The sequence below is a fragment of the Globicephala melas genome, chromosome 2 (assembly GCF_963455315.2).
Source record: "Globicephala melas chromosome 2, mGloMel1.2, whole genome shotgun sequence".
NCBI lineage: Eukaryota > Metazoa > Chordata > Mammalia > Artiodactyla > Delphinidae > Globicephala > Globicephala melas.
Genome location: NC_083315.2, coordinates 124,890,012 through 124,904,834, shown reverse-complemented (window position 1 = coordinate 124,904,834; position 14,823 = coordinate 124,890,012). Strand labels below are relative to the sequence as shown.

Genomic DNA, 14,823 nt, shown 5'->3' with positions numbered 1-14,823 from the left:
ATAATTAGTGATGTTGACCATCTTTTCATAGGCCTCTTGGCCATCTCTATGTCTTCTTTGGAGAAATGTCTATTTAGGTCTTGTTCCAATTTTTTTTTTTAACACCATTTTAGAGTATAATTGCTTTACAATGGTGTGCTAGTTTCTGCTCTGTAATAAAGTGAATCAGCTATACGTATACATATATCCCCATATCTCCTCCCTCCTGTGTCTCCCTCCAATCCTCCCTATCCCACTCCTCTAGGTGGTCAAAAAACACCAAGCTGATCTCCCTGTGCTATTCGGCTGTTCCCACTAGCAATCTGTTTTACATTTGGTGGTGTATATAAGTCCATGCCACTCTTGCACTTTGTCCCAGCTTACCCTTCCCCCCTCCCTGTGTCCTCAAGTCCATTCTCTAGGTCTGGGTCTTTATTCCTGTCCTGCTCCTAGGTTCATCAGAACCATTTTTCTTTTCAGATTCCATATATATGTGTTAGCATACGGTATTTGTTTTTCTCTTTCTGACTTAGCTCTGTATGACAGACTCTAGGTCCATCCACTTCACTACAAATAACTCAATTGCATTTCTTTTTATGGCTCAGTAATATTCCATTGTATATATATGCCACATCTTCTTTATCCATTCATCTGTCGATGGACACTTAGGTTGATTCTATGTCCTGGCTATTGTAAATAGAGCTGCAGTGAACATTGTGGTACATGACTCTTTTTGAATTATGGTTTTCTCAGGGTATATGCCCAGTAGTGGGATTGCTGGGTCATATGGTAGTTCTGTTTGTAGTTTTGAGGAACCTCCATACTCTTCTCCATAGTGGCTGTATCAATTTACATTCCCACCAGCAGTGCAAGAAGGTTCCCTTTTCTCCACACCCTCTCCAGCATTTATTGTTTTGAGAGTTTTTAATAATGGCCATTTTGACTGGTGTGAGGTGATACCTCATTGTAGTTTTGATTTGCATTTCTCTATGTTTAGTGATGGTGAACATCCTTTCTTGCGTTTGTTGGCAATCTGTATATCTTTGGAGAAATGTCTCTTTAGGTCTTCTGTCCATTTTTGGTTTGGGTAGTTTGTTTTTTTGATATTGAGCTGCATGAGCTGCTTGTAAATTTTGGAGATTAATCCTTTGTCAGTTGCTTCATTTGCAAATATTTTCTCCCATTCTGAGGGTTGTCTTTTCATCTTATTTATGGTTTCCTTTGCTTTGCAAAAGCTTTTAAGTTCCATTTGGTCCCATTTGTTTATTTTTGTTTTTATTTCCATTTCTCGTAGGGGCTCAAAAAGGATCTTGCTGTGATTTATGTCATAGAGTGTTGTGCCTATGTGTTCCTTTAAGAGTTTTATAGTGTCCAATCTTACATTTAGGTTTATAATCCATTATGAGTTTATTTTTGTGTATGGTGTTAGAAACTGTTCTACTTTCATTCTTTTACACATAGCTGTCCAGTTTTCCCAGTACCACTTATTGAAGAGGCTGTCTTCTCTCCATTGTATATTCTTGCCTCCTTTATCAAAGATAAGGTGACCATATGTGCATGGGTTTATTTCTGGCCTTTGTATCCTGTACCATTGTCCTATATTTCTGTTTTAGTGCCAGTACCATGCTGCCTTGATTACTGTAGTTTTGTAGTATACTCTGAAGTCAGGGAGCCTGATTCCTCCAGCTCTGTTTTTCTTTCTCAAGATTGCTCTGGGTATTCAAGGTCTTCTGTGTTTCCATACAAATGGTGAAAATTTTTGTTCTAGTTCTGTGAAAAATGCCATTGGTAGTTTGATAGGGCTTGCAGTGAATCTGTAGATTACTTTGCATAGTATAATCATTTTCACAATGTTGATTCTTCCAATCCAAGAACATGGTATATCTCTCTGTGTGTTTATATCATCTTTAATTTCTTTCAGCAGTGTCTTATAGTTTTCTGCATACAGGTCTTTTGTCTCCTTTGGTAGGTTTAGTCCTATGTAATTTATTCTTTTAGTTTCATTGGTAAATGAAAATTTTTCCTTAATTTCTTTTTCAGATATTTCATTGTTAGTGTTTAGGAATGCAAGAGATTTCTGTGCATTAATTTTGTATCCTGCTACTTTACCAAATTCATTGATTAGCTCTAGTAGTTTTCTGGTAGCATCTCTATTGTATCATGTCATCTGCAAACAGTGACAGTTTAACTTCTTCTTTTCCAATTTGGATTCCTTTTATTTCTTTTTCTTCTCTGATTTCCGTGGCTGAAACGTCCAAAACTATGTTGAATAATTGTGTTGAGAATGGGCAACCGTGTGATGTTCCTGATCTTAGAAGAAATGGTTTCAGTTTTCCACCGTTGAGAAAGATGTTGGCTGTGGGTTTGTCATATATGGCCTTTATTATGTTGAGGTAGGTTCCCTCTATGCCTACTTTCTGGAGAGTTTTTATCATAAATGGGTGCTTAATTTTGTAGAAAGATTTTTCTGCATCTGTTGAGATTATCATATGGCTTTTATCCTTCAGTTTGTTAATATGGTGTATCACATTGATGGATTTGCATATATTGAAGAACCCTTGCATTCGTGGGAAAAAACCCACTTGATCATGGTGTATGTATGATCCTTTTAATGTGCTGTTGGATTCTGTTTGCTAGTATTTTGTTTAGGATTTTTGTATTTGTGTTGATCAGTGATATGTCCTGTAGTTATCTTTTTTTTGTGACATCTTTGTCTGGTTTTAGTATCAGGGTGGTAGTGGCCTCATAGAATGAGTTTGGGAGTTTTCCTCCCTCTGCTATATTTTAGAAGTGTTTGAGAAGGATAGGTGTTAGCACCTCTCTAAGTGTGTAATAGATTTCACCTGTGAAGCCATCTGGCCCTGGGCTTTTTTGTGTTGGAAGATTTTTAATCACAGTTTCAATTTCAGTGCTTGTGATTGTTCTGTTCATACTTTCTATTGCTTTCTGGCTGGGTCTTGGAAGGTTGTACTTTTCTAAGAATTTGTCCATTTCCTCCAGGTTGTCCATTTTACTGGCATATAGTTGCTTATTGTAATCTCTCATGATCCTTTGTATTTCTTCAATGTCAGTTGTTACTTCTAATTCTATTGATTTGAGTCTTCTCCCTTTTTTTCTTGATGAGTCTGACAAATGGTTTATCAATTTTTTTTGTCTTATCAAAGAACCAGCTTTTACTTTTATTATTGTTTGCTATTGTTTTCTTCATATTTTTTTTCGTTTATTTCTGACCTCATCTTTATGATTTCTTTCCTTCTGCTCGCTATGGGTTTTTTTGTTCTTCTTTGTCTAATTGCTTTATGTGTAAGATTAGGTTGTTTATTTGAGGTTTTTATTGTTTCTTGAGGTAGCCTTGCATTGGTATAAATTTCCCTTTTAGAACTGCTTTTGCTGACTCCCATATTTTGGATTGTTGTGTTTTCATTGTCCTTTGTTTCTAGGTATTTTTTGATTTCCTCTTTGATTTCTTCATTGAGCTCTTGGTTCTTTAGTAACGTATTGTTTAGCCTCCATGTTTTTGTATTTTATACAGCTTTTTTTCCTTTAATTGATATCAAGTCTCATAGCGTTGTGGTCAGAAAAGATACGTGATGCGACTTCAATTTTCTTAGATTTACCGAGGTTTGGTTAGTGACCCAAGGTATGATATATCCTGGAAAATACTCCATGAGCACTTGAGAAGAAAGTGTATTCTGTTGTTTTTGGATGGGGCATCCTATAAATATCAATTAAGTCCATCCGGAGTAATGTGTCATTCAAAGTTTGTGTTTCTTTATTTATTTTCATTTTGGATGATCTGTCCAGTGGTGAAATTGGGGTGTTAAAGTCCCCTACTATTATTGTGTTACTCGATTTTCCCTTTTATGGTTGTTAGAATTTGCCTTGGGTATTGAGGTGCTCCTATGTTGGGTGCATAAATATTTATAATTGTTATATTTTCTTCTTGGATTGATCCCTTGATCATTATGTACTGTCCTTCTTTGTCTCTTGTAACAGTCTTTATTTTAAAGTCTATTTTGTCTGACATGAGTATTGCTACTCCTGCTTTCTTTTGATTTCCATTTGCGTGGAATATTTTTTTCCATCCCCTTACTTTCAGTCTGTATGCGTCCCTAAGTCTGAAGTGGGTCTCTTGTAGACAGCATATATATAGGTCATTTTTGTATCCATTCAACTAGTCTGTGTCTTTTGATTGGAGCATTTAATCCATTTACATTTAAGGTAATTATCAATAAATATGTTCCTATTACCATTTTCTTAATTGTTTGGGTTTGTTTTTTAGGTCTTTTTCTTCTTTTGTGGTTGCTGCCTAGAGAATTTCCTTTAGCATTTATTGTAAATCTGGTTTGGTGGTGCTGAATTCTCTTAGCTTTTGCTTGTAAGTCTTTTTATTTCTCTATCAAATCTGAATAGATCCTTGCTGGCCAGAGTAATCTCGATTGTAGGTTTTTCACTTTCATCACTTTAAATATGTCCTGCCACTCTCTTCTGGCTTGCAGTGTTTCTCCTGACAGATCAGCTGTTAACCTTATGGGGATTCCCTTGTATGTTATTTGTTGCTTTTCCCTTGCTGCTTTTAATATTTTTTGTTTGTATTTAATTTTTGCTAGTTTGATTATTATGTGTCTTGACATGTTTCTCTTTGGGTTTATCCTGTATGGGGCTCTCTGTGCCTCTTGGACTTGATTGACTATTTCCTTTCCCATGTTAGGGAAGTTTTCAACTATAATCTCTTCAAGTATTTCCTCAGACCCTTTCTTTTTCTGTTGTTTTTCTGGGACCCCTATAATTCAAACGTTGGTATGTTTAATGTTGTCCCAGAGCTCTCAGACTGTCCTCAATTCTTTTCATTCTTTTTTCTTTATTCCGCTCTGTGTTAGTTATTTCCACTCTTTTATCTTCCAGATCAGTAATCCATTCTTCTACCTCAGTTATTCCGCTATTGATTCCTTCTAGAGAATTTTTAATTTCATTTATTGTGGTGTTCTTCATTGTTTGTTTGCTGTTTAATTCTTCTAGGTCCTTGTTAAACCTTTCTTATATTTTCTCCATTCTATTTCTAAGATTTTGGATCATCTTTACCATCATTACTCTGAATTCTTTTTCAGGTAGACTGCCTATTTCCTCTTCATTTGTTTGGTGTGGTGGGTTTTTACCTTTCTCCTTCATCTGCTGCATATTTCTCTGTCTTCTCATTTTGTTTAACTTACTGTGCTTGGGGTCTCCTTTTCGCAGCCTGCAGTTTTGTAGTTCCCATTGTTTTTGGTCTCTGCCCTCAGTGGGTGAGGTTAGTTCAGTGGCTTTTGTAGCCTTCTTGATGGAGGAGACTGGTACCTGTGTTTTCGTGGGTGGGGCTGGATCTTGTCCTTCTGGTGGGCAGGGCCACGTCCGGTGGTGTATTTTGGTGTGTCTGTGAACTTAGTATGAGATTAGGCAGCCTCTCTGCTAATGCGGGGGGGCGGGGGTTGTGTTCCTGTCTTGCTAGTTGTTTGGCATGGGGTGTCCATCACTGGAGTTTGCTGGCCATTAGGTGGAATTAATTCTTAGTGTTGATACGGAGATCTCTGGGAGAGCTCTTGCTGATTGATATTACGTGGGGCCAGGAAATCTCTTGTGGTCCAGTGACCTGGACTTGGCTCTCCCACCTCAGAGGCTCAGGCCTGACACCTGGCCAGAGCATCAAGACCCTGCCAGCCTCATGGCTTGGAAGAAAAGGAAGAAAAAAAAGGGAAAAAAAACCAAAATAATGAACAGTCAGAGCCGTAGGACAAATTGTAAAAGTAAAAATAAACAGGGAAAATCACACAAAGAAACATACACACACTCATAAATGGAAAATGAACAAATAACAAAAACAAACAAGTAAATGAACAGTCAGAACCTTAGGACAAATAGTAAAAGTAAACCTAAACAGTCAAAATCATACAAAGAAACATACACATACACACTCACAAAAAGAGAAAAAAGGAAAAAAAAATTTTAATTAAAAAATAAAAAATAAAATAAAAAGTAAAAAAAAAAAAAGAGAGCAATGAAACCAATAAGGAAATCCACCAATCATAACAAGCACTAAAAACTAAACTAAGCTAAATGTGAAAAGCAGAAACAAATCAGGTGTGGAAAGCGAACCCCAAGTCTACAGTTGCTCACAAAGTCCACTGCCTCAATTTTGGAAATATTCGTTGTCTATTCAGGTATTCCACAGATGCAGGGTTCATCAAGTTGATTGTGGGGATTTAATCCACTGCCCCTGAGTTTGCATGGAGAAATTTCCCTTTCTCTTCTTTGTTTGCACAGCTCCTGGGGTTCCGCTTTGGTTTTGGCCCTGCCTCTGCATGTAGGCTGCCCTCAGGCATCTCTTCCCTGCCCAGACAGGAGGGGATTAAAACAGCGACCAATTAGGGCTCCCTTGCTAACTCAGGCCAGGGATAGTGAGGGGTATGGTAGTCATAATTGGAATGCAGGGTGAGCCTGTAGTGGCAGAGGCCAGCATGACATTGTAGCAGCCTGAGGCACGCTGTGTGTTCTCCCAAGGAAGTTGTCTCTAGATCTCAGGACCCTGGCAGTGGCGTGCTGAACAGGCTCCTGAGGGGGTGTGGGTAGTGACCTGTGCTTGTACACAGGATTCTTGGTGGCAGCAGTGGCACTGTTAGTGTTTCATGCCCAACTCTGGGGTCCAAGCTGACTGCTGCAGCTTGTGCCTGTCTCTGGAGCTCGCTTAGGCAGTGCTCTGCCTTCTGTTGGTACACGGAGCAGAAATCACCTCTTCTCGCACATGCAGAAACAATGGTCTCTTGCCTCAGGCAGTTCCAGAGTTTTTCCCGGACTCCCTCCCAAATAGCTGTAGCGCACTAGCTAGCCCCCTGCAGGCTGTGTTCACACAGCCAATCCCAGTCCTCTCCCTGGGATCTGACCTCTGAAGCCCGAACCTCAGCTCCCAGGCCCAACCTGTCCCAGCAGGTGAGCAGAAAGCCTCTTGGGCTGGTGAGTGCCAGTCGGCACTGATCCTCTGTGCGGTAATCTCTCTGCTTTGCCCTCCGCACCCCTGTTGCTGCTCTCCTCTGTGGCTCCAAAGCTTACCCCCTCCGCCACCCCCTGTCTCCGCCAGTGAAGGGGCTTCCTAGTGTGTGGAAACCTTTCCTCCTTCACAGCTCCCTCCCAGTGGTGCAGGTCCCGTCCCTATTCTTTTGTCTCTGTTTATTCTTTTTTCTTTTGCCCTACCCAGGTACATGGGGAGTTTCTTGCCTTTTGGGAAGTCTGAGGTCTTCTGCCAGCATTCAGTAGCTGTTCTGTAGCGGCTGTTCCATATGTAGATGTATTTCTACATATGGAATTTGTGGGGTGGAAGGTGATCTCCACGTCTTACTTGTTCACCCTCTTGAAGGTCTCCATCACTTATTTTCATAGAATAATGTTTTTACTTAAAAGGATGATTGTTATACAAATAATGGTTATTCAGACTTGGGTATTTGGCAAATATTTTCTCAAAAATGATTGAAGTGAATTTGCCATCCCAAATAAGATACCTTAGTTATATTTATTACTAATGATAAATTTTACCTTTTCAAGAGAAAAATTAGAAGTTTGGAAAATCTACCAGCATAAGTATCGCTGCTTCCCAGCACTTAAAGACTCTTCTGTTTGATGATATTAATATATGTGACTTGTATTATATAATGAAATATGACAACATCTGGAAGATCTGCATAACTCAGTGAATTCATATTTTCCAGATGACTAATGTATGATGCTACAAAATCATGTATGAGTAAACAATCCATTAAAAGTGCAAGATAGACCAATGGATTTTAGTCTCACAGAGTGCCAAAAGGGCATTTATATGGTTTTTGCTTCTACTTTGCCATCAAATGTTGGGAAACTAACACTTGTGGGGTTTTAGTTTAGTATTAAGGAAGGCTATCCACAATTATTTGAAAAGGCTATTGAAACACTCCTGCTTTTATTACCAGATATCAGTGTGAGGCAAGATTTTCTTCACATATTTCAAACAAAGCAATATGTTGCCACAGATTGCATGCAGAAGGTGATATAATTATCGAGACAGCTCTTTTCCACTAAAGCAGATATTAAAGAGATTTGCAAAGCTATAAAGCAATTCCATTCATTTTACTCAATTATTTTTGTTTTGAAAAATATAATTTTGTGATTAAAAATGTTCCTTATGTTAATGTCTTCAGTTTATTAATATGATTTAAAATGAGTTAATACATAATTTAACATTGTCTCAGTTTTAATTTGTACTACAATGATTATGAAAAGATATAATTCCAATAAACAAAAGCTATTTGGGGTTCTTAATAATTTTTAATAGTGTAAAGGTGTTCTGAGACCAAAAAGTTTGATAATTGCTAGTCTATATCATAATTTCTTCTCTCAAACTTACTTTTCTCTTTCTCACACACACACACACACACTCACTCTTGTTCTTTCCCCCCACCTCCAATTCCTGGACAATTCCCAATACTGTAACAGTATTCTATAACTAAATTATTGTATTAATATTATTTTTTTTAATTTTTTATTTTTTTTGCGGTACGCGGGCCTCCCACCGCAGTGGCCCCTCCCACTGCGGAGCACAGGCTCCGGACGTGCAGGCCCAGCGTCCATGGCTCACGGGCCCAGCTGCTCCGTGGCACGTGGGATCCTCCCGGACCAGGGCACGAACCCGCGTCCCCCACATCGGCAGGCGGACCCCCAACCACTGCGCCACCAGGGAAGCCGTAATATTATATTTTTAATATCTGAAACTGCTAGGCCATTTCCATAACTCTTTTTATCCTGAACTTTTTATGTTCTGAAATATTTATTTTTAAAAATCAATTTTGGTACCATATTGTGATACTCAAAGAAAACTTCATATTTTAATTGGTAATTGGTATTTATTATATCTTAGAAATATCTATTACTTTAGAGAGAACATATCTCTATACAAGGACAAAATTATGTAATTTGCTTATTTATTTCAATTTTCTTTATTTGGTTACCTATAAAATTTGAAATTTAAGTTAAAATAGAATCCTAGATTTCCCCATGGAAATAGTACTTATCAAACCAGTGCCCATGTTACCCTTCATCTTTTTATGAGCATATTAATAATCAGCTTATAAACTGCTTGAAATCAGGAATCATTCCATTTATTTATTTTTGGCCGTGTTGGGTCTTCGTTTCTGTGCGAGGGCTTTCTCTAGTTGTGGCAAGTGGGGGGCCACACTTCATCGCGGTGCGCGGGCCTCTCACTATCGTGGCCTCTCTTGTTGTGGAGCACAGGCTCCAGAGGTGCAGGCTCAGTAGTTGTGGCTCATGGGCCTAGTTCCTCCACGGCATGTGGAATCTTCCCAAACCAGGGCTTTAACCCGTGTCCCCTGCATTGGCAGGCAGATTCTCAACCACTGCGCCACCAGGGAAGCCCATTCCATTTATTTTTGTGTATATTTTCTGCACAAAGTGTTGGATAAACATTTGAAATTTATTTTTATGAATTACTCAGTTTTTATTAATCTCTAGGTAACATTTTCGTTTCATTCACAATTAAGGGCAAGCATGAATATATTTATACTGATATTGTAATGATTTGGAGAACTTTTTAAAGATACTTAATGTCATTAGATCATAAATTTTAATTAACATTGTATGAAAATAGCATAAATAATGGCAGTATTAAAGGATTTAAAATTTTTTTTTTTTTTTTTGCGGTACGTGGGCCTCTCACTGTTGTGGCCTCTCCCGTTGCGGAGCACAGGCTCCAGATGCACAGGCTCAGCAGCCATGGCTCACGGGCCCAGCCACTCCACGGCATGTGGGATCTTCCCAGATGGGGGCACGAACCCGTGTCCCCTGCATCGGCAGGCGGACTCTCAACCATTGCAACACCAGGGAAGCCCAACGATTTAAATTTTGATGGCCCACTCCTTAGTTGCATTTTTCTAAGTTTCTTCATTTGTGTTTGACCAGAGGATTTCTATCAGCAGTTTTTCAACCTAAACATAGTAATAATAAAATATATGTTATACATCAGGGACAAGGAGAGAAATAAACTGAATCATTTTTACATCCTGTTTTATATCACTTTACAGTACTATCATGTGACTTTTATCCATGTTTTATAAGCTAAAATACACAAAATTTGAGTTGAATGCCAGTCTTTATTTCTGGTAAAATCTAAAACTGTTGTGCACAGCTGTGTTTAAAAGAATGGTATTGTTTATAATGGAATGTTTTAGATATTCAAAGTGCTTGGCAGTTTAATAGAAATGTTCTCTTTGGAAAAGTTTACACATTTTTTGAAAATAATTATTGATGTAAAGTGAATTCTAATTATCAAAACAGACAAGTCATTTGTGGGCTTATTAAAGCAAAAACATAAAAAAAAAACCATTTTTAACAACCAGGTGTATAAAATTACACATAATTTCAATAAGCTATTATGGTAATATGCTTAAATTATCCAAATCAAATAGAAAATTTTGACTAAAATACTGAAGCATGTCCAGAAAGAAAGTGAGAACCTACCTGTAGTACCTTTACTAAGTAAATAAAAAGTGCCTTACAGGGTTTCGAAAATATGAGTGAGAATTTTAGAGTCTCAGCAAAAAGAAACTAATCCATATTTTCAGTGTACTACTTATATTTAACTTCCTTTGTATTATATTTATATTGCCCTTCACACTGGTTAAACTTGGATGCACTCTATGCAACTGAATTAGAATTATACACACTATACAATGATGACATTGCATTTTAAACTTTTATAGTTGAATTACGTGTATAAACTTTTCTTCTTAATTTCCAATAACTTGCCAAAAATGGCACTGTAGCAGTTCTGAAAGCCAACTCTTCAAATGAATAATTACTATTTAATTTTTCAGTGCGAAAACCAACCTAAAGTAACAATCTTTGTTGATGCTTGCTCAGATCAGGTGGACCAAAACAGCAGGAAGTGCTTCTGACAGATTCCAAGACTCAAGTGTCTTCAACGAGACTTTGAGGATTACAAATATTCAGCGACACCAAGGAGGCCGGTATTACTGTAAAGCAGAGAATGGCCTGGGGTCCCCAGCGATAAAGTCAATCAGAGTGGATGTGTACTGTAAGTAAATTTCCCAGAAATCTATAATTAAGTCTACTACAGGTTTCTTCTGTCTTACAACTTAAGGTCTTTTTTTTTATTATTACTATTGTTACATCTATTGAGAAAAACTAGGGTTTGTTCAAAAAAACAGAGTTCTATTTAGTTGAGAATGACAAGTGTATATGGTTGTGATAGCTCATTTAACATATTTCCAGAAGAAAGAATCTCCATTAGAAATTTTCATAGTTTTTATAATTAAATGATACATATTCATTATAGAACATTTAAGAACCAGATTAATAAGACAATAAATATCACTGAAAATCCAGCCAATGACTGTTAGTGTTGAATGTATATACTTCTTATATATAAATATGTAAATGCATATTTATATTTGTATTAAAAAATCATGCTGTACATACTGTAATTGGTTTTGTTAACTTTACCTATATGTAATTTCTGTTATTCTTATTTTTTAAAATGCACATCATGAGCAAAGCTATTTGAATTGACTTGTGAAAGACCAAAATCTCAGTGTAGAGTCTGTTTTTGATCCAATTCTGTTGAAAGTAATCAGTACGTAGGGCAATGCTGTGCCACCTGGAATTGTTTGTTGATTTATTTTTGTTCTTGGTCTCAGTTTTCTACTTTTTGCTGTTAGCAAATATACTTAAAGTCCTCTTGGTCTCCTTACTTTCTTCCCCACCAAGACAAATTAAGGACCTACATTCAGTTTGGTCTTTTGCATAGGTTTCTATCGTTCCATTGTCGTTTTACAAGAACTTGCATTTTTTTGGTTAACTCTCTAGTGTTAGAATAAAAGGATTTTTTTAGTGATTCAGACATAAGTAACAAGTGAGGAGTTCCTGTTTTTCTACCCATCTTTCATTCTTTCCTTTTTTCTTTTCTTTCAATCAGGGTAAGTGTTGCATAGTTGGGAAAGTGATGGGAATTATATGTGATTTATCAGATCCTGTTCTGTATCTCATGTAATTCAGGTGACTGAGAAGTGGGTGACAAGGCTGCATTTATGATTCATCTTCCACATTCAGGTGCTTGCACCATTCCTGTAAAGGATGAGAGAGAAGAAGCCCATATCCAATCTTTCTAGCATTTCCTAGTCCCTTAGGCATCCCCTGGCATAACTAGGGCGTCTGTAGCCTATGTGCTGCTCTCTCCCTGTCCTTACAGGCCTTCAGGTTAGCCTTACCCCTATGCTTCCCAACAGTATAGCCTCTGGACACCCCTCCCCTGATCAAATATTTATAGTAACATATACTTTAAAAAAATACTATGTTTAGTGTTTTTCACATATAATTTTAAATGACACTAAGTTTAATTTAAATGAATTAAACACTTCTATAATATAACTTTTTAAAGTACGCATCTGTGTTTTTTATTATAGTTTTGGTCATGAAGTTTTAAAATACACAACTTCAATACCTTAGACACAATTCTAAAATCTAAAACATTCTGCGGATTGAATGGGTGTGTTTTGTTTAATTTTATTGGTGGCAACATCTAACCTGAAATGACTTGAATACAAAAATAGAAAAGACTTTTTCTGGTCTTTATTTACCCTACTTTGTCTGAATAATCATATGTTTTGCTCTGGAAATAATGTATTTGATTACACAGTGTTGCCACAGAGCCTGCTGGCTGTGTTATATTATACATGGTATATGTACTTTATTTTCTTCCTAAAATCTGAAATATTCTGAAAAACATTCCCCTAAGGCTTTGAATAAGAGATTGTGACTTGCATTGCCACTCCAATAAGTTTGATAAAAACAATAAAATGGTATTGCTGTGTTAAAAATCTAATACAAGAGGGAAATGACATTTTTAAAGACTTTTAAAAAGAGGCTTCTCTTCTTACTGCAAAGCCTTTTCAGTACTATTCTGCATTATACCCACTCTTTTCTGTTTGTTCATATCCCTTGCTGTCCAGACTCAGTTGTGCCTCAGGATCTTAGTTCACATTGCACACTTGGGTGGAACTGACAGCACGACTCCCTCCAGTTTTCCCAAGCCCTGTTAGTCTTTTAAGGCCTGTGTTACCTTCCAAGCAGCCATGCTTGAAGGCACTAGCTCTATTCCCTTCTTCTACGCCTCCTTTGGGATTTTTCCCACACAACCCAAACTTGACAAACATCTTGTTCTATGTAGTTTAAGTTAAATGTCATGGTGATGCATACCATAGTGAAGTACTACTTTCAGTAAGTTTCTGGTGACAAGGATTTATTAGAAAGCTGTCTAAAATTATATTATTTGAGAGAATAACATGTATTCAATTATGGACTGTATAAACAAATGTGACATCTCAATAATATAAATTTTCCTGGGAATACCTTACCTTCAGCTCCAGAGAAGATTTTTTTTTTTTTGGCCATGGCTGTGCAGCATGTGGCATCTTAGTTCCCTGACCAGAGATAGAACCCACGCCCCCTGAAGTTGAAGTGTGGAGTCTTAACCACTGGACCACCAGGGAAGTCCCAGAGAAGATCTTTCTTATGGGGATCTAGACATGCGTTTTAAGTAGTTATGCCTATTTTGAAATTTTAAATAAATAAATTCCTTCACATAGTAAGTTTTCAAACATGTTTTGACTGATAAGAATACTTTACAATTGAGACAATTAGGCCTTTTTGGGAATCCATGTTGTCCAAATATAACCTTGATTGAAAAACACAGTTTTTAAGCAACACAGTTTATAGGCTTAAGTATGTTTTCTCTACATGAATATTTATACTTTAAAACCTGTCCTATCATTGTCAGTAGCAACATGACTAGCATATCAGTGCTGAGTTTAAACTTGGCAACCTTGACATCTAGAATTGGATTATAGTCTTAAGATTCATCTGCTACTTGGATTTTGATTTGATGTTGGACTGGTCGATTGAATAGAAATTCATTTTTATAAACCATAAACAAGTGAGCAACTTTATTTCAGGTGCTGTTGCCGTAACTACTTTTTGAAATGCTAAAACAATAGGATTAATTATTATTATTTTTTTTATGCTTGAAGTCATGGTTTTAGACTCATCAACTATACTGTAGATTACTATTTCTTTTTCTAAACTAATTTGTCAACATTGGTAGAACTTGGAGCAGAGTATAGGCATAGAATACAAAATAATCTGCAGGTAAGGATTATATTTGCAACAACAAGCTGAGGCAAACTATGGCTTAGATTTAACAAAAATTCTAATAAATGATATTAGAATTTATCCTTGAATCCCTTGTTATAGGTTGTCTTTTTAAAATCTTCCATAAAATATGAAGTTTATAGCCATCCTGGAGAGATTTCATAATGGTAAAAATGTGTATCTCTCATTAAACCCCATGTTCTGATCATAAGTTTCTAGACTTTAGAGCTAATACCTACCTAAAATAAAATTTAGTGCTAACTCCTCATTATTTTGATAAGGAAATTTATTTTCAGAAGAGGAACCTGCTGCAATGCTGATTGATATAAAATGAGGTGATTTTATTAGATAGATATTTTGAAATATTTGTGACACTATATTAATATTTTGATCAATTTGGGAAGATTTATTAATTTAAATTAACAATTTCTTCCCACATAATTTTCTAAAATTTATTATAGTAGAATAATTGGGCCATGTAGGTTTTATAAAGCAACTACCCAAATGTATTTTTTTGGTTTTCTCTGTGTTACTATTTTGAGAAGGTATAGCTATGTTTCTCAGTTTATCATGACCTATCATTTTGTTTCCTAACAATTCTAAAAT

At 36.6% G+C, this 14,823-nt stretch overlaps 1 protein-coding gene across 2 annotated transcripts in view; it reads left to right on the top strand.

The window, feature by feature from the left end:
- The window catches only part of MDGA2 (MAM domain containing glycosylphosphatidylinositol anchor 2), an 826,249-nt gene that overhangs the window by 431,498 nt on the left and 379,928 nt on the right, over positions 1-14,823 (top strand). The window contains exon 3 of one of the 2 annotated variants that reach the window (XM_030854879.2): positions 10,912-11,086. In XM_030854879.2, coding sequence (XP_030710739.1) covers positions 10,912-11,086 — 175 coding nt within the window. The remainder of the gene's footprint in view (positions 1-10,911; positions 11,087-14,823) is intronic. The other variant, XM_060294784.1, reaches the window with a different exon arrangement.